The 21,857-nt window shown below is 44.2% G+C and overlaps 1 protein-coding gene across 3 annotated transcripts in view; it reads left to right on the top strand.

Moving 5' to 3' along the window:
• The window catches only part of STON2 (stonin 2), a 130,142-nt gene that overhangs the window by 19,008 nt on the left and 89,277 nt on the right, over window positions 1-21,857 (top strand). For all 3 annotated transcript variants that reach the window (XR_006282035.1, XM_043516486.1, XM_038407356.2), the window contains exons 2-4: window positions 3,879-4,090; window positions 6,007-6,270; window positions 17,505-17,702. Coding sequence is in view for 2 of the 3 variants with exons in the window: in XM_043516486.1 (XP_043372421.1) it covers window positions 4,003-4,090; window positions 6,007-6,270; window positions 17,505-17,702 (550 nt within the window). In the remaining variant the exon portion in view is untranslated. The remainder of the gene's footprint in view (window positions 1-3,878; window positions 4,091-6,006; window positions 6,271-17,504; window positions 17,703-21,857) is intronic.

Genomic DNA, 21,857 nt, shown 5'->3' with positions numbered 1-21,857 from the left:
ATTGCTAGTTTCTTAACATCTGTTTTAAGATGCAATAGCTGCTCTATAGCTTTCCAAATGCAGAGCCCCTGACTCAACAATTTAGGGGACCACTCTGCTTTGTCTCTCTTTCTTAGGAATTTCTCATGTGACCACCACCACCGCAGACCTTGAGTACAGGTCATCCCCCGGTTCCAAATTTGAGAATCATTTGAGGGGTACCATGACAGTGCAGCAATGGGGAACTTCAGAAAAATTCTGGAGCAAAAAGTCAAGCCTCCAGCATAGCATTATGAGAGAGAGAGAGAGAGAGTGTGTGGACTGCTGAGAAACTCCATAGTAAACTGATCTTCCTGCCTCCTTCCAGAGGTCTTCCGTGGACACTTGAAAAATGTGATCTTGTGGGCTCCGAGTGTGCTAAGAGCCAGATAAATTGTTTTGTTTGTTCATTTCCTGTCATTTCAGGGTTCCTTCAGGACTTTCTCAGTGAGAATAGGGAGAGGTCAGTGTTCTGTTATTTAGAAAGACTCCAATTACAGATATTTAAACAAGCCAAAAGCAAACAGCTTAACAGGTCAGATGGGGAAAGCAAAATATCAAAGTCATCTTCTCCTTCCCTCCCTCTCTCTGAGGGAAACCAGAGACCCTGTGACCCTAAACATCTGATTTCCCCACACACACACACACCCCACCGGTTTACCTCTTTGTTTAGCGCTGTCCGCGGTTTCCTCATAAGAGAGCCCATTGTGGGGTTGGTGGGAAGAGGGGGCAAGAGGTGTCTGCCCTCACTACGGGAATGAAGAGACCCTACCACTGGTGGGGTGGGAGAATAGATCTGGGCTCAGCTGCAGTTGTTTCCATGTCAGGAGAGAGGGAGCTGCATAAGGAAAGAGAGGGTATGGGTGTTGAGCTGTAAGGGGAGCAGCCTTGCTTACATAAGAGAGCACTGAAAGGCTCTGGATGTAGAAGCTATAGTTACAAATTAAGACTCTGGCTGTAGGGAGCCTTACTCCTTTTGTGGGAAGCCTTGTATTTTGTATAATGACAGGTTTCAGAGTAGCAGCCGTGTTAGTCTGTATTCGCAAAAAGAAAAGGAGTACTTGTGGCACCTTAGAGACTAACAAATTTATTTGAGCATAAGCTTTCGTGAGCTACAGCTCACTTCATCGATGTGCATTCGATGAAGTGAGCTGTAGCTCATGAAAGTTTATGCTCAAATAAATTTGTTAGTCTCTAAGGTGCCACAAGTATTCCTTTTCTTCTTGTATTTTGTGTTGGACTTTAGTTATAGGGGGCTGTTTTCAGTCTACAGCAGGTAGGCAATAAGCTTAGACCCGTCAATTCCCACCGTGACCAGGGACTGGGATGACCATTCTGTGACTGAGAGGTTGCTCTTCTGAGTTTTCAGCTCTTCCATACAGGCCTTATTTGCTGCCCTTGTGGAACTGAACTGGATAAAAATGGAATTAGCATATTATTATTGTTATTTGTATTATTGTAGCACATAGAAAACTACTGTGCTAGGCACTATACAAACAAAGTTAGATCTAGAGCACTGGTTCTCAACCTTGTTGGGCTCAGGATCCATTTGTAAACCCTGATAACCTGTCATGACCCAGTAATAGCTTTAGGGCAAAAAACATCCGTCTTACTACTTACCCACAATATAGACACATTAATGTAATAAGCACTAAATAAGTGCACCCTGTGGACCATCTTGGCAGTTTCTGTCCTCCAGACCTTGCTGGGCTCAGCTCCCTCCTCCAGGCATGGGGGCTCAGCACCAATCAGATTTGGCCCAACCACTCATCTGTCATGATGATGGGCAGGCCGGCCAGGCCAAGTTTGAGTGAGTGGCCTTACAAGCCTGATGCATGGGGACCCTCCTCTTCCACAGACTTTGTGTGTGACCTTGGGCAAGTCACCTCACCTCTCTGTGCCTAAGTTTCCCATCTTTAAAATGGGCAAAGTACCCTACCTAATAGGGGCGTTATGAGGACAATTGCATTAAAGATTGTGAGGTGCTCAGATACTTTGGTGATGGAGGCCATATAAGTATCTAAGATAGACAGAATTTAAAAAATCCATTTAAAATTCATTATTACTGGTTCTGTCTCTTCTCAAACATGAGGACTGCTATATAACCTCTTTCTGTTGTACTAGAGCTGTAGGATATTTAAGATACGGCTACATTGCAAATATTATAGCAGAATTGAAAAACATAAAGGATGTACAATGAATAATGGCTGCCTTTGTTTCAATGCAATATGTTGAAGATGGGCTGAGAACTTTTGGGAAGTGTTTGGATCTGTGGCTTGGGCCCATGGTATTTTGAGGAATTTCTAGGAAATAATATTCCTTCCATTCTCCCCCCACCCCCATCAGCTGCACTATTTTGCATGAAGTGAAGGTAAATTATATTCTCTTGAGCAGGCAACAAAATATAGTCTATTTTATTTGACTTTCAGCAAGAGTTATCCAAATTTCACAGAGCTCTGATAGAGTTGTTCTTGTTGGATAAGCATGAGTAGGTGACAAAGACTTTGAACCCACAAGATGAGAAGTGAGACATTGGGTGATATGCCCCTAAATCATCATGACTTTTGTGGAAAATGGAAAAAGCAATGTTTCAAATGTATTGGATGCAAGTAGAGCCAGTTAGGTTATTTGTTGTGAATCATTTATCTGAGAAACTTGACCATTTCCCCTTCCCCTTTTAAAATTATCTACAAATGGGTAACTTTTACATATTTGCTTCTTTCAGAGTAGCAGCCGTGTTAGTCTGTATTCGCAAAAAGAAAAGGAGTACTTGTGGCACCTTAGAGACTAACAAATTTATTAGAGCATAAGCTTTCGTGAGCTACAGCTCACTTCATCGGATGCATTTCCGATGAAGTGAGCTGTAGCTCACGAAAGCTTATGCTCTAATAAATTTGTTAGTCTCTAAGGTGCCACAAGTACTCCTTTTATATTTGCTTCTTGTTATTGGTGTGGTTAAATGAATCTGTTTGTTTGGGTACGAACTTGTTGCTGTGAGTATTCACTATTTGTGTCATATTACTAATCATCTAGGGCACATGGTGTTGACTGTTTCCTGATTGGTTGGCCTAGGTTTTATAAACAAGGGGACTTCCTCATTATTAAGCATTTCTATGGCATCCAGCATCAGGCTTATGTAGATTTACATAGGCATATGTAGACACATTCCGGATCCCAAACCTTGTGCTCCACTGCAGCTTTACCAGTCAGCTAGGAAACCATATTCAATCATTTGAGGAGCCAAGCTAAATTCATGCTTATTCATAGTTCCACAGGGCTTAGATGCCATAGAAACGGGAGCGTCATAAAAACCTAAGACAGGTAGGGAGTGAATTCACACACCTCTGGAAAACAGAGATAATACACAGGTGTGATGTGACACTTTAAGCCCTATGGAAGAAAATGCTATCCAAGTTGAAAAAAGAAAAGGAGTACTTGTGGCACCTTAGAGACTAACAAATTTATTAGAGCATAAGCTTTCGTGAGCTACAGCTCACTATCCAAGTTGAAGGCTCCATTCCACTTGCTGCAAGAGGCTGTTTTAAGATGAAAAACTTTTAAAAAATAAAATCACACACAGCTCTCTTTAGAGAGCCTGTGCTGCTTTTTTCTTACGAGTAGGGGTTTGTTACAATGCCCTTGGCCAAACTTATTCCTCCTCCCCATACAGAATAAGTAGTGTTCTGACCCCCTGAGGTGGCTACATTTTGGTGGAACTGTGTATGTAGTTTGTGAAATGTGTTAGTAGCCTTTATTATTAAAATGCTGGGGGTTATTTTTTCAGTTAATTTCTTTAGGTTTTTAAAAAAACAACAAAAACTTTGAGAGACCTAATTACACCCTTTCTTCACTGTTAACAGAATTTCTAATGTGAAAGGGAAAAGCCAGGAAGTGCCAAGGAGATACTGCTCTCCATTGACTGGCATTGACCGTTCTGGGCCTTTCCCACAAGCACGGGTTGAAGATGAGCAGCCTGTCCCAAGCATGACATCACTGGCAAATGTCATTGCTTCCCACCAGTCAGAGTGGGTCTCCTTCAATGATGAGCTGCTCGTGCCGGTTACTTCGCAGGGTAAGTTCCCTCAGATTCCTTTAGAGCACTTTAAGACTTTTTAAAATTAAGCTGGCCCATCTATTGACCCAGGTTTGGTCTCATGAGACCTGCCTTCCAAGTGGGAACAGAGGAGGCCGAGTTACTTCCTACTTCCCCTGCATAATGGAGAGATCTGGGGAAAAATATCAAATGTTATGTATCAAGAAAAATGTTTTATAAATGCCCTTTCATTGGACCCAGTTCTGCCTCAGTTACACAGTTCCCACTGACCACATGGGATGTTTCACCTATTATAACTAAGGGCAAAACTAGGCCTGCTGTGAGATTAAAAGGGGGTGAAGGCTTGTCACTAATGTATAGTTAGTGACAAGCTCAGCAGAGAATGCAACAGGTCTTTGTAAGGTCATTGTCTTTATAATAAACTAATGGCAGCTGCACTAAATCTCTCTATCCCTCTCCTGGTGATTCTCCCCCTAGCATGAACCCTCAGGTCCAAGAGCAGAAACTAAAGTTGCCTCTCATCATTAGCAACCAGTCAGTACAAGTTACATACAAAAATGGGTCCCCAAGTGCTTGAGTTGCCATAGCTAATACAGCGAACATTTTTGATTTCTCTATGCTTATGCTGTTATTTATAAAGGGTTATTTCAGAGGAGACAATCAGCTTTTCAGATGAATCTGGAAGTCAGGTGGAGCTGCTCTCATGGCAGGAACTTTGTTTCTTTCAAGGCCTCCATTAGTGGGTGACCAACAAATGGTCACTATGCTATGAAACCTGTATATGCTGTGTCCCCTCGTTCATGCATGCACCAGCTCTAGTGGTTTAGTGGTGGCTCCTCCCACTCTGGCTCAGTGGGAGGCCATTCCGCCTCACTACATCATGGGGTTCCACCCACAGTCAGGGAATTAGCTGCAGAGTAAGTAGTCTAAGCCTCTAGCCCTTAGGTGGAGCATAGCAAACAAGCTCTCTGCAAGGTCTGGCCCTTAGGAAGGGGCAATAGCAGTCTAGGGTCCCAGGCCCTCAGGCAGGAGCACCAATAGTTATGGGACTCTGGACTACAGTTAGGACAGAGCAGTTGTCAGCCTAGGGTCTCAGGCAGGGGTGCTTTTCTGGCCTTGGAGGCGGGACAGATAAATAGGCAGTCAATTGCCTGACATCTTGGGTCAGGCAGACAAACGCAGGCCTCTTGTCCTAAGTGGAAAGGCTGCCACCTCAGGGGTGAGGTGGCAGGGGGTAGAGGAACACAGGCCCACCTGATTCCACCACGTCCCAGCCCAGGGCCCTAACAGTGGTGAGGCATCCCACCACTGGGTCAGCGGGGAATCCAGCTGCAACACTCCAACCACATTTAAGTAGCCATACAGCTGGACTGGAGTCGGTTGTCTCTGGGGCACTTCCTAGCTTCCCCTTGGGGTGTACCTAGGTCCAGGGGTGTCCTCCATCTCCTCTGGGTAGGTATCCAGCAGCAGCCTCCCGCATTCCTCAGGGTCCAGTTCAGTCAGCAGTGGCAGCAGCTTTGGCCAGTAAGCGTTCTCCTTAGGCTCTAACTCTGGGAGCAGGCAGGAGGTGTCTGTCTCCTCCAGCCACTTTCTCCCAACTGAGCTACAGGATTCAGCCTTTATACTTCCTGTCCCACCCTTGACTTCTGGTAGGTGGGGCAAGCCTGCTCTGGCTCTGCCCACCCTGGTTTAGCAGTTGGCTCCTTCCCCTCTGGCTCTGTGGGAGGCCACTCCACCTCATCACAGAAGTGTTTAAAAAATGTATTCGCTAACTTGTTGTTAAATTATGGTTGACCTGAGCAGGGACTCTAAGGTCAACCACAACCAGCCAACATCTTCTCCCTTCCCAGCCACCCATCCCATCCCCTGTAAGATTTCATACTCCAGTGCAAAGTTTGGCACTGATATTTCTGTATGTTTTGTCTCTACTTTAGGTGGCACCGAAGAGCCTCTGGAAAGGTGTTTTTCCTCCTTCGACACCTCCTCAGAAGAAAACCGTAATGTGGATGGAGAGTTTCAGGACCTCTCACACACTGAGCTGAGTGATGATGTGGACAAGCCTGGGGTGGACTCTGCATCAGTATCTCTGCTTGGGAACCATGTGTGTCCCAAACCTGATCTATCTTCATCTTTCAGTACCTGGGTTCAATTCGAAGATGTGCCATGGACCAGCACTTTACCAGCTCACACACATACAGGTGGGGGAGCTTCATGCAAAGGTCTGTTATATAATACAGCAGGCAGCAGCAAGGGTCTGCACAAATAGCAGATTTTCTTTTTACCCTTCCGTCAGCTCTCTTTAGCTGAAACTGCAAGTTTCCTGCATCCGATGAAGTGAGCTGTAGCTCACGAAAGCTTATGTTCTAATAAATTTGTTAGTCTCTAAGGTGCTACAAGTACTCCTTTTCTTTTTAAGGATACAGACGGCTGCTACCCTGAAACCTGTGCAAGTCATTATTGAGATTAAACACAGTTGATAGTAGCACAGTTTCAAACAGGGCCTATAACTCATCTGTGTCCCTCCTTTCTGTATCAACTACATTCTGTGTTTGATAACTCCTTTGGGAGAGAAACTGGCCATTTGAGACATGATAGGTCAAGGCTGAGCTAAGATTAGCCTGTGGGTTTATCAACAGCAGCACAGAAGATGAAGGGAGAAATGAGTGAAGGGTGAAAGGGTAAATTAAGTCTCCATCTAATCCTTGGCTTCTCCGCTGAGACTTCCAACAAGGTGGTTGGGGTGGGGGAGCCAGAAAGGGAAAGCAGAGGACAATGGCAGTGGTGGTTTTAGTGATAAGGATGCCTGTCCACTTGAAAATGGAATAAGACTGTACCAACTCATGTACAGTAGGCCACCAAACAGCTATCTGATAAATTTTGGGCTACATTCATACTGGTGACCTAGATGTCCACCTTTATCTTCATGATGGGGCTGCTCAGGGCCGTGCCTAGTCGTTTTGGTGCCCTAAACAGCCCTCCGTGGGGGGGGGCAGGCCTCGGGGGGGGAAGGCCTCCGTGGAGGGGGAGGAGCTGTCCTCAGGCCTTCGCAGTGGGGCAGGAGCAGGCTTGGGGGGCAGGGAGGAAACCGCCTCCCAGCACTCACGGGCAGAGTGGAGCGGGTTGGGGCTTCACTTCCTGTCGCTTCACTTCCTGCCGCCCAGTGAGTGCAGGGCGGCCCCAGCCTGCTCTGCTCCCCTGGCTCCCAGCCTTGGGGCTTGGGGGGAACCACCCCCCCACCAGCACTCACCAGCAGCACAGCTGGGGCCGGGTCACTCCACTTACTGCCACCAGTGAGTGCAGGCTCTTCCCCTGCTGCAGTCTGCAGGGGAGTGGGGGCGGGGCTGGGGCAGAGCAGGGGTGGGGGCTTTGGGGAAGGGGTGGAGTTGGAGCAGGAGTGGGGCAGAGCAGGGTGGGAAGAGGTGGGGCTGGGGCAGAGGCCACGGAAAGAGATGGAGCAGGGGCTGGAACAGCAGGCAGCTGCGTAGGGCACCTTTGCATATGGGTAGGGACGGCTCTGGGGCTGCTGCTTTGGTGTTTTCCCTGATACATCATCCCAATGGTTGAATTGCTTCTGCCAATTGTTCCTTTCCTAGTCAGTGTCGGGGGAGAGGACAGCTCATGTAGGTCACTACACTTTGTTATGGACCTGTTAGCTGTCTGGAATGCTGGTAAGAAGGGGCCATAAATGGCCACTTGTTCTAATGCTGGTTCAGAAAAATCAAGGGCTTGTCCATCCCGACACTGCTCCAAGATCCAAGTCTTGGGGTGTGATATTTTCTCCCATCACCTGCCTCAAACTGCTCTGCTGAGCCAATGAGACTGGAGAGTTCAGTCCCATGGAATGCGGGGGGGAACAGCAGAGAACAGGTCAATAAATGGAGCATATGTGGTACAGAGAGTTCAGTGAATAGTGGATGGAGCTTTCCTATCTTTCAAGAAGGGGTGGATAACCCTGTGGTATGCCCCAAGTCAGGGCTGTGAGAGTGGGGGAGATAAGCCGTCTAGAGAATTAGGACAAGTTTCCACCGCAGAGCTCTGTCAGCATAATTCAGCTTGTACTTCACTCCACATGACACTGGGGCATGAGCAGCAAACATGCTATTATTTCAAACTGTCCCATCACTCAGTGACCCCTCGTGGTTCAGGCTTGGCAGCACCGTGTCACCCAGGTGTCCCCCACCCCACCATATCCTCACCTGACTCTACTGCTTCCCCTCTGTAAGGTGCCTTATCCCCACCTATTCTGCAAAGGGAAATCTCCAAAGTTGCTCTGGAAGCCAGCATCACACTTGGCAGAGGAGTAATAAACAGCTTTGTCTGGCTCTGAGATGCCATTCCCGCAAACACCATATTCTGTCTTCCCCCTCCCCAAGGTGGGGAGAGACATGTCTTCTGCTTTCTGCCATTCCCTGGATGTGAGCACACTCCTCTCCTTTTTTCCTCCCCCTCTCCCCAATTTGAAGGCAGGACTGATTGGCAAAGGTGCCTGCTTTTGAGCAACTGAGCTTTAATGTGATTTTAGTCCCTTGTTTTAGAGGTGACTTCCCTGTTGCACCTGCTGCTAGATCCCTGTCCAGATCTGGCTGAGTGGAGCTGGGATCCATGTGAGAATCTGGCTGCTCCTGTTGCCATGTGCATAAAGAAAGATCTGTGAAGGATGTCTCTGCCACTCAGAATGGGCCTGTGTCCTTGGTTCTATAGTCTGTACCACTGCACTCTGTGTTTCTGCATAACTCCACTGTTTCTCCACATCAAGTACTTGTGCCAAGCATTGAATCAGTGTAGTATGAAAGGCAGAGAAAGGCTTGGCTGTGTTGACATAGGCTTTCCTGGGGGAGAGGGAACTGCTGGGCTTGACTGTTATGGTACGCTTTTAGAGCTGGTTTTAAAAAGGGCTTGGCCTCCTCAGCAATGGAGAGATGATCCTATGTCAATTATAATCTAGAGGCTCTGGGCATGGAGAAGATTTCAGTATTGTTTGCAGTCCAGCAGCCTGGAAAGTAGAAGTAAATGATATGCCAGTTCTTGGCAGAACTGTAACGACAAGTTAGTTTCCATCAGTGCTCACTGCTATCTTCCTAGTGCTGCACTTAATGTCTGAGGAAGCACCAAAGCAGCAGAAACAAAGCATGACTCTGAGATAAGTGTTTCATTTTTGTCATAAATTCTCATTGATTTCTTTTGAAGTCTGCATCTAAAGACTCTAAGCTAGATCCTTAGCTGGTGTAATTCATCATAGCTCCACTGACTTCTAGCCTTCTGAATATACAAAATCTTCACGTCAAACGACACAGTCTTCTGAAGGGGGGAGAAGCTACCCAAGGTATAAAGTTGTTGTGGCTGTTCTAACCCATGTGGCCTATTTCTCCCTGCCCCACTTTCCAAGTGTGTATTTTTGGCAGCGGCGCTTCCTGTCTGCTTCTATCTAAATAATCAGAAAAGGAAGGAAGAGACTTACTCAGTCATGTAGGGCTTGGCTACACAGCATGGTACAGTCCATTTGAGGGGTGTGAAATGTAGAGCTCTCTAATGTGCTGCACTCTAACTGCCTTATGTAAACCCTGCTGATGCAAACTAGAAGGTACTTAGTTCATGTTAACATAGTCCTGTTTCAAACGGGTCTATATTAATGCAAACTAGGTACCTTTTAGTACGCGCTAGCAAGGTCTCCACGGGCAGTTAGAATGCAGTAGCTTAGAGCGCTCTACACATCACACCCTTCTAGAGTGCCTTGCCGTGCCATGCAGACAAACCCTTAGTCCTTCTCTCCAGAGTCTGCGCAACTCCTCCACTTGGTTACAGGGTTCACAAAATCACATCACTTCTAGGTCTCTGAGTCATGAAGGCAGCTCATGTCCTATCTCTAACAAAAGCTCCAGCCCTGAGGCTTTCTACTTCAACCTGACACTGTCCCTGCTTTGCTTTCCCCAGGGCTGCTTTTTACATTCCCCCAGCTCTGTCCATTTTTGTGCTCACCCCTAGACCTCCTCCCGAGAAAGCTTCTTTTCCTTATGCCTATTCCCAGGTTTCTAATCATTTCTGGACTCTCTACTCCGGGTGCCCTGAGCTAGGAGAAGCAGTGAAGCTCCTGGTCTCTCCCTGAAGCTCTTCTACAGCCCTCTCCCTCTTCCTAGTGTACTCAGCAGGCAAGCCTACAGCTCCCATCAAGGCTGGGAATTCTGAGAGGTGAAGCTCTACTGTTCCGAGCTGAAGCTGGGAACTGGCTGGGCTGGGCCTGTGGCCTGCTTTACAGGGCCAGCACAACCTGTTAGAGGTGCACAAGCTATCTGGCTTTTCACAAGAAAAGGTAGTTAGACGGGAAAAGAGAATCTGCTACTCGTATTCTCTCCATCTCTCAGGATGCTTCCATTTGTTGGGCTGCAGTGAGTGCTCCGGTAAAGAGAAAAGGGCTTTAAATGTTGCTGGGCCCTGGCATTTCCCATCTTCTCCATGTGGTCCAGTGCTGCATTGACAAAATGGCAGAGAATGCAGATGGGCAATAAATGATATTGAAAACATTTTGAGCAATTGGCAAGATCTCAGCCTTTCTCCTCTTCAGGGCATCTGTCCTTCAGCAGGGCACCTGTGCACAGCCTCAGACCCCTGCTCAGCTAATTGCTGCTCCTGGATTCTGCTTTTAATCTTGGCTGGACAGGAGACTGCACCTTTTCCTCCAGCGTATGGACCTAGCCTAAGTGAGCTGTGCTTTTATCACCTCCATGCTGAATTGTTGCAATGTACCCTAACTTGCTTTGACTATGATGGCCATTCAGAAACTGCAGTTGGTCCATCAGTCCACAGCCCACCCTCAAAGGGGAGCTAACCAAAGGGAGCACATTGCTCTTCTGCTTCTATTCATCATCCACTTCAAGACAGGGGTTCTGATCTTTAGACATGGGCTAGACCCAGTTCCCTTCTCCATGTCTTACCATAGACAGCAGGGACACTGCAGGAGGCAGTCTTTGAAGTGCAGCTCTTGGGACGGGGATGGGGGAGAGGGCAGGATATTTCTTGGGAGATGGCTTTCTGACCTGGTGAACTATCTTTTAACTCCAGTCATGCCACTGGGGGCTCATGTACAAGTCACATCTTTTTATATAGATTCAGCACCAATAAAAGAGTGGTAAACTGGCCAGTGACTTTCTAGGGTGACCACCATCCAGTGATACTTTAGTTGGAATGGCAATTACAGGCAGAATAGAAAGGCAAGATCCTAATGCAGGTAGAGTTTGCTGCAACCCTTAGCTGTGTATATTGTGCCTTCAGTAGATTCTATGGTGATGGCCTTATTAGTTTCCTGTAATTAGCGGCCCAGAGAGGAACAATAGTGAGTGGCTGGTTACAGCTTCGGAGAGTATCAGAAACTTCCCTGACTTACATGCAGAATATCAGTAGCAGACTGGTGTGAGAAGACTGTTTGAAATCTCTTTCCTGTGTAACCAGCTGTGGGGAGCAGTGTCCTGCAGGCTCAGCACCCTGACCATGTTTTTTTCGGTGCTGTGGCACTGTTACAAAATATTCCATTTTTTTTCTGCACTTGAGCAGCTGCATAGCTGATTGGCTGAGAATGTGTTTTGAGAACTGCTTGCAAAATGGCATGTTAAGGACCTTTAGAGCGAAGGCAGCACAGTCTACGGGAAAGGGAAATGCTATCTTAGTCACAGATTTTTGCAGTGCTACAATATTATTTTTTATTTGTTTAGCTTTGACAATGTGCTTGGCCCTATTCAGTCTAACCAGAGAGAGAGAGTCCCTGAGGTGCTTGCAGTCTAAAAGATTGACACTTGAAGAATAGTATTAAATTCACATTTTATGGCTATCCTGGAAGAAGTGGATTTGTTAAAAGGATCCAAGATAAATAATGGTGGAAGCCTGACATTCTGGGAAGGCATCCAGTGCACAGGTCTGAGGGTGGGAAAATGCATAGAGACTGGAGTGGGGGGAAAAATGGCCATAGAGACAGGCATCATTGGTGGTGCAGAAGATGTTCAGGGGAGTCAAAGAGAGGAGGCTCCATAGTACAGACAGGGCAGAGTCATTAAGGGTGTTGAAAGCAGGAATGAGAAGTTTAAATGTGAGATGAGGAAATAGAAACAGGAAAAGGAAAGATGCACATAATGTGAGTCTCATAATGAAGGTTGTCTTTATTTGACAAACTATCAAAAAAAAAAATCCTTCTGAACAAATCTGGCCATGCCACAACACTAGGCAAACACTCGTGATCTCTATGCTGTTAAAATACTTTTTTGCTTTTTCTAATCCATCCATAGATGACCAACAGCAGTCAGGTCAGGTGGATTTCTCCCTGGGAAGATAGTGCATTTTACGCAATGACACCAAAATCTTTAACAAGTGGCACATTTTGTTTTTTTCCTTTTCCTATTTCGTCTAACTAGAAACACAGAGAATTTGATTTTTTTCCCCCTCATCATTAGTATGAGACTAGCATAGCCCATTATATTGGTACTGAGGAAGTGGCAAGGCACAACAATAGAACCACCCAAACCCTTTTGTCACAGAAATGTGATGTGTAAATAATCAGAACAATTACATTTGTCATTTAACAGGCCTTAGCTAGCAGGTTCTCAGTTAGATGTATCATTGCCATGAGCTTCACTCTTGAATTCAGTGTAGCATAGAAATTAGAGCTGAATGATTCCTTAAGCCTCTTCAACTGCTTGTAAAAAAACGAACTCAATTTACTAAGAAAGGTGCCTTGGGAAACCAAGATAGAATATACATATCAGAAAAAAAGTCTAAGTCTCTGAGTGCAGAAATAATGGACTGTCAGTACCCTAGGTGTGATACACGATCAAGGTTCATTATCGGGGCAATTCTGTAAATTGCCTTGCAACACAAGCAAATTGCTGAGAATTGGCACAGCTGACAGATCTCAGCATTACACCTCATGACATTAAGAGTCTGATTTCAAGGAAAGACTGGCTCATTTTGGAGCCCTATGTCAGCGATTATGAGACACGTGAGAGCAGCAGGACGTCCGTAGAGAAGTCGGAACAAATTGAAGCCTGTTCAAAACATGTTTTGTATTTTCTGATCAATACATAATAGTTGTTTGAATTGATGTTTAACCCACATAGTCTAGAGTGGATCATTAGCTAAAATAATGTAGGCCTTGTTGGATTCTAAGTTTTAATGAAAAAAGAAAAGCAGTACTTGTGGCACCTTAGAGACTAACAAATTTATTAGAGCATAAGCTTTCGTGAGCTACAGCTCACTCTCTAAGGTGCCACAAGTACTGCTTTTCTTTTTGCGAATACAGACTAATACGGCTGCTACTCTGAAACCTAAGTTTAATGGTGAGGGACCAGACGAAGGGCTCATCTGCATGGGAAAATTGACAAGAATAACTATAGAGGAATAAGCTATTTTGCAATGGCTAGTCTGGAATAACTCCCCATGTGGACACTCTATTCTGGAATAAAAGTTGTTTTATTCTGGAATAATTAGTGTGCTTCCTAAGAGAAGTAATTATTTTACAGTAAAATCACTTTGTTCACAGGGGAAGGATTCTGAAATTGCTGTTGTGGAATAGCTTATTCCTCAATAACTATTCTGGTCAATTTCCCTGTTTAGACAAGTCCTAATTCTGTAAAATACTGAATGTAACAAGTTGGCCACACTTGAATTATTTAATGTTGCATCTTTCTGCATTAATCAAAATTAATTTGTTTCATACCTCTGAGTCCTTTTCTTTACTGTTGATTTATCTCTAAGGTATTTTAATAAAATGATTAGTCATCATCTAAGATCAATGTACAAACTACACTTAGCAAAGCTCCTTTCATTTCAGTTGTCCAGGCCACTTATGGAGACCATTCCTAAAAGCCTGACTGCTATGACTGACTGACATTGTGTGTGTCAAAACAATTTTAGATGAAGTTTTAAGTCTGGCTTCCTAGACTCTTCATGCCATGTCTAACTCAGTTGCTAAGGGAACTCAGAGCTTATAACCATACACTTCTCACCTTTCATTTCTGAGCAGCTTCCCCTTTTAAAAGGCTTCATCTCTACCCATTAGATTTAGCTATTGCACAATGACTTTGTTGCAATGTAACTTAAACACAATGCTTGTCAGCCAGTCATGTGCAATGGGGAATAGACCTCCTGTCGGGTACCAGTCTAGTAGCCCAGCCCAACAAGTTGACTCGCATACACACAAGTAGATTGGAGTCTGTCCACTAGAGGGAAATGGTGTAGATATAGATATAGATAAGTTATATATGCACCCTTATAATGATGAGGTTGTGGCACAGTTTGGATAGTTTATCTATATATGCCTCAAGATGTATTCTCTTCATGAGATTCCGTCTCATTGTACCCATTATGACTAATCTTCTGGAGACTAGAAATAAACAGATAGATCCTCCTTTGCCATATCTTTCAACATGCCAGCAAATGAATGTAATCTAATGAGAGCTGAATGTACACTATGGGATGAGGGCATAACCTATGGTTCAGAGATTACACAACAAATTCCTGAGCGTAGGAATTAGGGTACCCTAAATTTCATATTGATTAGCAGTCGTGGTTATAGCCAACATGCTACTGGCAGCCCTTTATCTTCTCTTTGTAATAAATATAGATGTAATAACTTGAAAAACAGCATCTGGGCCAAGATTAAGATTAAGATTAAAATCAAAAGCAACAGGTGATCCTAATTAAGAAATGGGAATATAATGCAGTAAAGAAAACTTTCTGAGTTGATGGAAGATGGGATGGCTTAGGCCAAAGTATTCAGTTCTGTTGAAAGTAACAATGCATCTTCTGTGTCAATCTCTCTCCATGGAGAAGTATGCCATATTCTGAGGGCATCCCCTCCATATTCTTGATGATGTCTTTGGAACAACCAAATAAGAGAATCATACCCCAGGGAATTTAGAGCACGTTTTATGCCAAACCTAAAGTATGCAGGTCAGGATTTAGAGAGATTAGTTCTGTGTGGATACCCACGCGATACAAAAATAAGCATTAGCATTCATAGTTATGTACAGTGCTAATGAATTTCTATACCCTGAATCAAGTTTCTCCCAGCATTCTCATTATCCCTTTCAGATGCAGCTCTAGGTTTGTATGAATTTGGAGGTTCTCCATACCCCACAAATCAGATTTAGATTAAAACTGTCTCTGTCCTGTTGCTCTAACTGCTCTCACAGTGCTGTGGACAAAACAAAACATGTACAATGCATTTTCACTAAAGATGAGTTAATGAGAATGCAGTCATTTCTAAATCAGGTTTAGGCTGGGGCTAGTATTTGGCACTAAAATCTGGCAAACTGATACAAGTTGACCCCAAATGAGCAAAAATCTAGTGCAATCAGCTGAGATTGTGATACCTCTACTATCTGGGACTGCATCTGAACTAGATCAGGAATATGGGCCATTTCTGGGTTGTATCATCAGATCAGTTTAATTTTATTTTTATAATCTATGTAATTTTCCTGTTGCACTAGCCTAATCTGGCTGGTGCTTTTGAGTGGGTCGCACTGAAGGAGAATGGTTAATGACATAAAATTGGCTGTGTAGGAACTGCACTGTTATATGACATGGACACTCTGGCCAGAATTTACCAGCAATAGCAGGAATAGAACTTGGTTTGGATCCTCCTGCACCAAAATCATAGCGCCCAGTTTCTTGATCTACAGAAGAATCTCCTCCAGCCCTCAGCAGTATAAGGTCTGTGACGTACAGTTGAGCAATTCTGATTCCATCCAGCAGAAGGCACTAATGATACACAATAGCCAATTGAATTGCAATAGATATTATAAAAATAACTATGTAACTCTGACATCTGAGGAAATGGGAGCTGTGTTTATGAAGGGTCCGTAGTCTATTTAGCATACCTTTGCAATAGTTGCAGTTTTCCTTGCTAGAGGAAGGGGGCAGATAGTCACCATTTTCCTGCTTCTCATGTAACTCTATCTACATGTTAATACAGTGCCAGTCATGGTGTTATCCAGGTGCTGTTCTTATTGTAGCAGATGTCATGGTTCGTTGTCAAACGGGGAGGGCATATCTAGTGGGGTTTGCAGGGGTCTGGTTCTGTTCCATATTTTCATTAATGACTTGGATAATGGAGTGGAGAGAGTGTGCTTATAAAATTTGCAGATGACACTGAGCTGGAAGGGGTTGCAAGCACTTGGAGGACAGATTAGAATTCAAAATGAGCATGACAAATTGGAGAATTGGTCTGAATTCAAGAAAATGAAAATCAGTGAAGTGCGAAATCAAATGCATAACTACAAAATTGGGAATAACTGGCTAGGTAGTAGTACTGCTAAAAAGGATCTTGGAGTTATAGTAGATCACAAACTGAATATGAATCAACAATGTGATGCAGTTAAGAATAAGGCTAATGTAGTTCTGGGGTATACTAACAAAAGTGTTGTATGTAAGACACGGGAGGTAATTGTCATGCTCTATTCTGCACTGGTGAGGCCTCAGCTGGAGTGCTGTGTCCAGTTCAGAGCACAACACTTTAGAAAAGATGTTGATGAATTAGCAAGAGACCCTCCAGCCCTATATTTCCACGATTCTATGATTTCATGTAGGGATATTTGCTGTGATGCAGGCCCCCAGTAAGAAATTACAAAGCAGCATTTCAGCAAAAGGTAAGGAACTGCGCTGAAGCTAAAGAATTGTTCAGCTCATGTATCTTAGTGTCTGATGGAGCGAGACCAGGACGTGGCCCTCTAGGTCTCATTTCTGGGCACATGAAACAATAGATCCTGAGGAAAGAAAGCTAGGCTGTGGCCAAAGCATATTCACTATATCAGCGCAGACACGTTAGTGGCCAATGATAGTGCCAGAATTCTTCAGCCTGAGGTTTATGGTTAATCACAAGTTCAACTCCTTGTGTTAGTGTCACACTTTGGGAAGTTTTACCTTTTAAAAACTGACAAGTCTCTTTTAATTTTAAGAACAATGAGGGAAAGGAAAGCCAGGGACTTATAGAGCCAGGCCTACTACAAGCTTCCCCACAAGAGCTATGCCAGGGTAATTCAATCCTGATCTGCAGCATTCCCTGCTATTCCAGTCCTGGGCACCTTGACATTGTTCTGCCAGTGCACCTCACTCTTGACTTCTTGTTATTCTACACCTGCTTGTCTCTCAGGCAGAGCCAGTCAGTCATGCTGAATTATACCAAGTCATGTGATATGAACAAATAAGGTCCAGCTAACAATTGTGACCTAAATCAGGAATTGAACATGGTTTTCCAGAGGATAAAAGGTTAATGAATTATAACCTGCTGTTACAAAGCCTTCCCCTCCTATGCTAAAGAACCACTGGGCTGTCATGCTCCTCTATCCCAAAGATCTTTAGTTCCACTCATGTTCCTCTCCCCCCTCAAATCTGCCCTCCTGCAACTCTGTGTCATCCAGCTCACTAAATTTCTTTTGTTTCACATATCCAGCCCTTCCATCAAGAGCAACCTGCTGGACTTCTCCCTCCTCAGATTATTCTGAGAGACAACCTCTTGCCTCAGAGAGCAGCTGGACCACCAACTCAGAGGACACCAGCAGCCAAAGCATTGCCCCCTCCTACACAGATTTGCAGTCGATAAATACTGAGGACCTGACCAGTGGTGGGGCTTCTGCAGCAGACTCAGCTGGTAAGACAAATATCCCTTCTTATGTCTGTCTCTTCACAGTCTCAGCTAAACTCACCTGGTTTGGATCTGTTCAGAACTGAAGTACAGAGTTTGGCTCCAGAGCCAGAACAAACTTCATCACCATTTGGATCTACAGTTTTGGTTTGGCCCACTACAGAGATGGGAGTGAGCCATTAAGTTCAGATGCATATCCAAATGTCCTCAAAGTTCAGGTGTGCTTGGCTCAGGTCTATCTCTAGTTAACTGGATGGGATTCGAGAGCTTTTTCACAAGCTATCAAGCTTGCCCAAGCTGATTTCCTGAATTTCTTTCTTTTGTTCTTTCATTCTTTCGTTCTTTCTTGCAATACATTTACTTCTGTAAATGGAGCTGGGGATGGTACTACAGGAGTTGAACAGAAAGGAAGCAGCCTGGCTCTGGATGAGAGAGCACTGAAAGGTTCTGAGTGCAGAAGATGTGCTTAATCTTGAAGACTCTAGCTGCTAGAAGCCTTATTCCATTTGTTTGTTTGAACTCTGGCTGAGGGAAGCTATTTATTTTGTGCATCTTTGGCAGTAAGGATCTGGTTTCAGCCTACAGCAGCTGGAGAAGCCTTGGGCAAATTGTCCTGCAAAGCAATAGGGGGTTGGCAATGTATAATGAGACACAAAATGGTTTTAAACATTAAGTAATATTTGTGAAGATGTAACTGTTGCTGGTAAAATGACTGGCTGCCCCACATCTTGCTATTGTTCTTTTTGTTGTCTCAATGAGCAAAGGGGAGAACTTGGGAGTTCTTATTAGTTCTGTACTTCTCAGAAGAAGTAACACAAGACATCTGTGTTACCAATGCAATGAAGATATTTACTCTTTCTGAAGTAGCTGCTTGTCTTCATTATCAAAATATTCCATATCTGCATGTGAGAAGAGAGAGGAAGAGAGTGAGAGGTTGAGGTTAAACTGCTGCTAGCTCTGTCACAGATTTCCTGTGTGTCCTTGGATAAGTCTGTTTTTTTATGACATTACTAGTTTGGCTGCTAAAGGTAATGGTGTTGATGTAACAGACTTTGATAAGGCATTTGACTTGCTGTTGCTTGACATTTTGATAAAAAACTAGAACAAAATAAAATTAACATGGCACACATTCAATGGATTAAAAGCTGGCTAACTGAAAGGTGTCAAACATAATTGTAAATGGGGAATCGTCATCGATTTCCCATTTCTAGTAGGACTCTGCAGGGTTCAGTTCTTGGCCTTACGCTATTTAACATTTAATGACCTAGAAGAAACATAAAATTATCAATGATAAAGGTTGCAGATGAGACAAAAATTGGGGGAGTTGTTAATAACGAAGAGGACAAGTCACTAATACAGAGAAAACTGAATCACTTCTAAGCTAGGTTCAAGCAACCAATATGGAGTTTAATATGGTTAAATGTAAGTGTATACATCTAGGAAAAAAGGCCATACTTACTGGATGAGGGGACTCTATCCTGGGAAGTAGTGACTCTGAAAAAGATTTAAGGGTTGTGGTAGAAAATCAGCAGAGCATGAGCTCCCAGTGCAACACTGTGACCAAAAGAGCTAATACAGTCCTGGAAGGCATGAACAGGAGAATCTCAAATAAGAGTACAAAGGTTATTTTACCTCTGTATTTGGCACTGGTGCAACCACTGCTGAAATATTGTATCAAGTTCTGGGATTAACAATTCAGGAAAGATGTTGATAAATTGGAGAGGGTTCAGAGAGAGGCTACAAGAATGATTAAAGGATTAGAAAACATGCCTTATAGTGATAGACTCAAAGAACTCAATCTATTTAGCTTAACAATGAGAAGGTCAAAGGGTGACTTGATCCCAGTCTCTAAGTTTCTACATGGGAAACAAATGTTTAATAATGGACTCTTCAATCTAGTAGAAAAAGGTATAACAAAATCCAACGGTTAGAACTTGAAGCTAGACAAATTCAGACTGGAATCAAGATGTAAATTTTTAATGGTGAGTCATTAATCACTGGAACAACTTACCACTGGTCATGGTTGATTCTCCTTGACTGACAATTTTAAAATCAAGATTGGATGTTTCTCTAAAAGATCTGCTCTAGAAAATCCACAGTGTTTTTATTATTTGCAGATAGTAATTATGGTCAGAATGTCAAAATTGTCCAGTATCCTTCATCAGAGCCAGACTTTTCAAAGGAGATCCACACCCCCTTATGCACTAACACAAGTGGGCAGATTTTCAAAAGAGCTCAGCATATTAGGTGCTGATTTTTTCTGAAAATCAAGTCCATTTTTAGATGCTTGAGTGGGAGCCGAGTTCTTTTGAAAATCTGGCTCCAGGTATTGGTGCTGAGCTTTTAAAAAGCTGGCCCTGAGCTCTTTTGGAAATGTGAGACTCTGACTTGATCTCAGATGAGTCTGCTCAGTTCTCTATCAAATGCTCCTCCTAGGTATTACTTTCAAAACTTTTGATCATTTTTGTTGCTTTCTTTGGAGCTCTGCTGCAAAAATCAATATTTAAGGAGTCTGGGGTGAAGTTATCACCACCTTTGCCAGACATTGTCTCTTCTGGAAGATGTCTATCTTTGCTGCAAAGCAGGTTAATATCGGCCCCCTTGATATATTGGCTGCTTGTAGAGTGTACAGTGTGAATTGATCAACACTGAAATTCTTATTGAATTGGAGAAACACCATCAAAGTGTCAGTTACATTACTTATATGTATATAAGTTCTCAGCTGGAATCTTCAAGGTCCATTTAGAATCTCCTCACCCTTTGCATCCTGAAGGCATTTGCCACTCAGTCAAAAATAATCTTAGTTATCATTTGGGCTGCTCATAGGTGCAACACATTTTAAAACATCTCTGTCCTCTTTAATAGTAATGCTGGAGATGGGCTTAGAATTGAAAAAATGAGTCCAGACACCCCGGAACTATGAGAAATGTGATGTGAAGGAGCTCCTTTGTTATAAAGCTCTTCCCTGAGTTATTGGTAACATTCAAATGATTAAAACAGATATTTTTACTGACAGTGTTGCCAACTCTCACCATTTCTTTGTGACTAATGTGATTCATCCAGGCCTGGTGACAGTCTCCCATGAATTTCAGCCCTGCCTGAGGTGGCTGGGAGGAACCCCTGGTTGTCTTCTCCATGCCCACCTCCTGGGGAAGAACAGCCAATCAGGGCTGCTTCAGGAGGCAGGCAGGGGTCTCTCCCTCTCCCAGCAGGAGGAGAGAGGAGTTTTGGGGTAGGGGAGAGGGAGCAGTGGACATCATTCTCATGGAAGGGAGGACGGATCAGAAAGAGCCCCCAGCAACTCAGAATAGCTGTTTCCTCCTTTCCTCCTCCTGGGCACAATGAGTCAGTCTGCTCCCTACTCCTCCCCACTCTCCTCTCCATTCCTGCAACACCAGGCCTGGGAAGGGGGAGGGGACGAAGCACCTAAATGCCCCTCCCACTTAGACCTGGGAAGGGAAAGAGGATCCTGCTACTGCTGGCTTCCCAGTCACAGGACAGAAGGTGGAAGTGAAGAACCCCAGGAGCTGCTGGAGGAGCAGAGGGAGGTGGGGGCAGGGGCAGAACTGATGTGGGAATTGTGGGGGATGCTTAATTAATTGCTGGGAAGTGGGACAGGCAGACGTGGGGGTGGGGAGGACAATTAGCGTTGCCAGCACTTCCAGATGTACTGAGTGAGGTGACGCTGATCCCCGGAGCAGGGGCTCTCACTGACTGCTCGATGGTACAGAGCGTCCAGCTTCTCCACTATATAATGATTTTGGGGGTCTGACTCATGATTTTTGCCCTGTTGAGGTTGGCAATACTGTAATTTATTTATGCTTATGTCAGGTTTACTTTCTGGGTCCCAGATGATAGCACAAGCCTACTGGGTCAGATGTCCAGTAGTGCATGGGAATATTTAAATAAGTAGTTTTGTTTAAACAGAGGGAGGAAAATAATATTTCTGGTCATACTGTAATGTATTGCTGTGTGTGTTTCTGTGCCTGCTTGTGCCAGTGCCCTCTTCAGGTTGAAATCAGAACTGTTCAACTTTGAGTCATTGGCCCTATATTGCCCAGAGCTAGGGGAGAGTCTATTTCTGCTCATGTGGCAGAGGTTGAGTTCTATACTGATTGCCACCATCAAGTTCCTAATGCCCATGCTCTGCAGCATAGTGAC

Source organism: Dermochelys coriacea, chromosome 6 (assembly GCF_009764565.3).
Source record: "Dermochelys coriacea isolate rDerCor1 chromosome 6, rDerCor1.pri.v4, whole genome shotgun sequence".
NCBI lineage: Eukaryota > Metazoa > Chordata > Testudines > Dermochelyidae > Dermochelys > Dermochelys coriacea.
The sequence above is the reverse complement of the archived record's forward strand: the minus strand, read 5'-3'. Positions and strand labels throughout refer to the sequence as shown.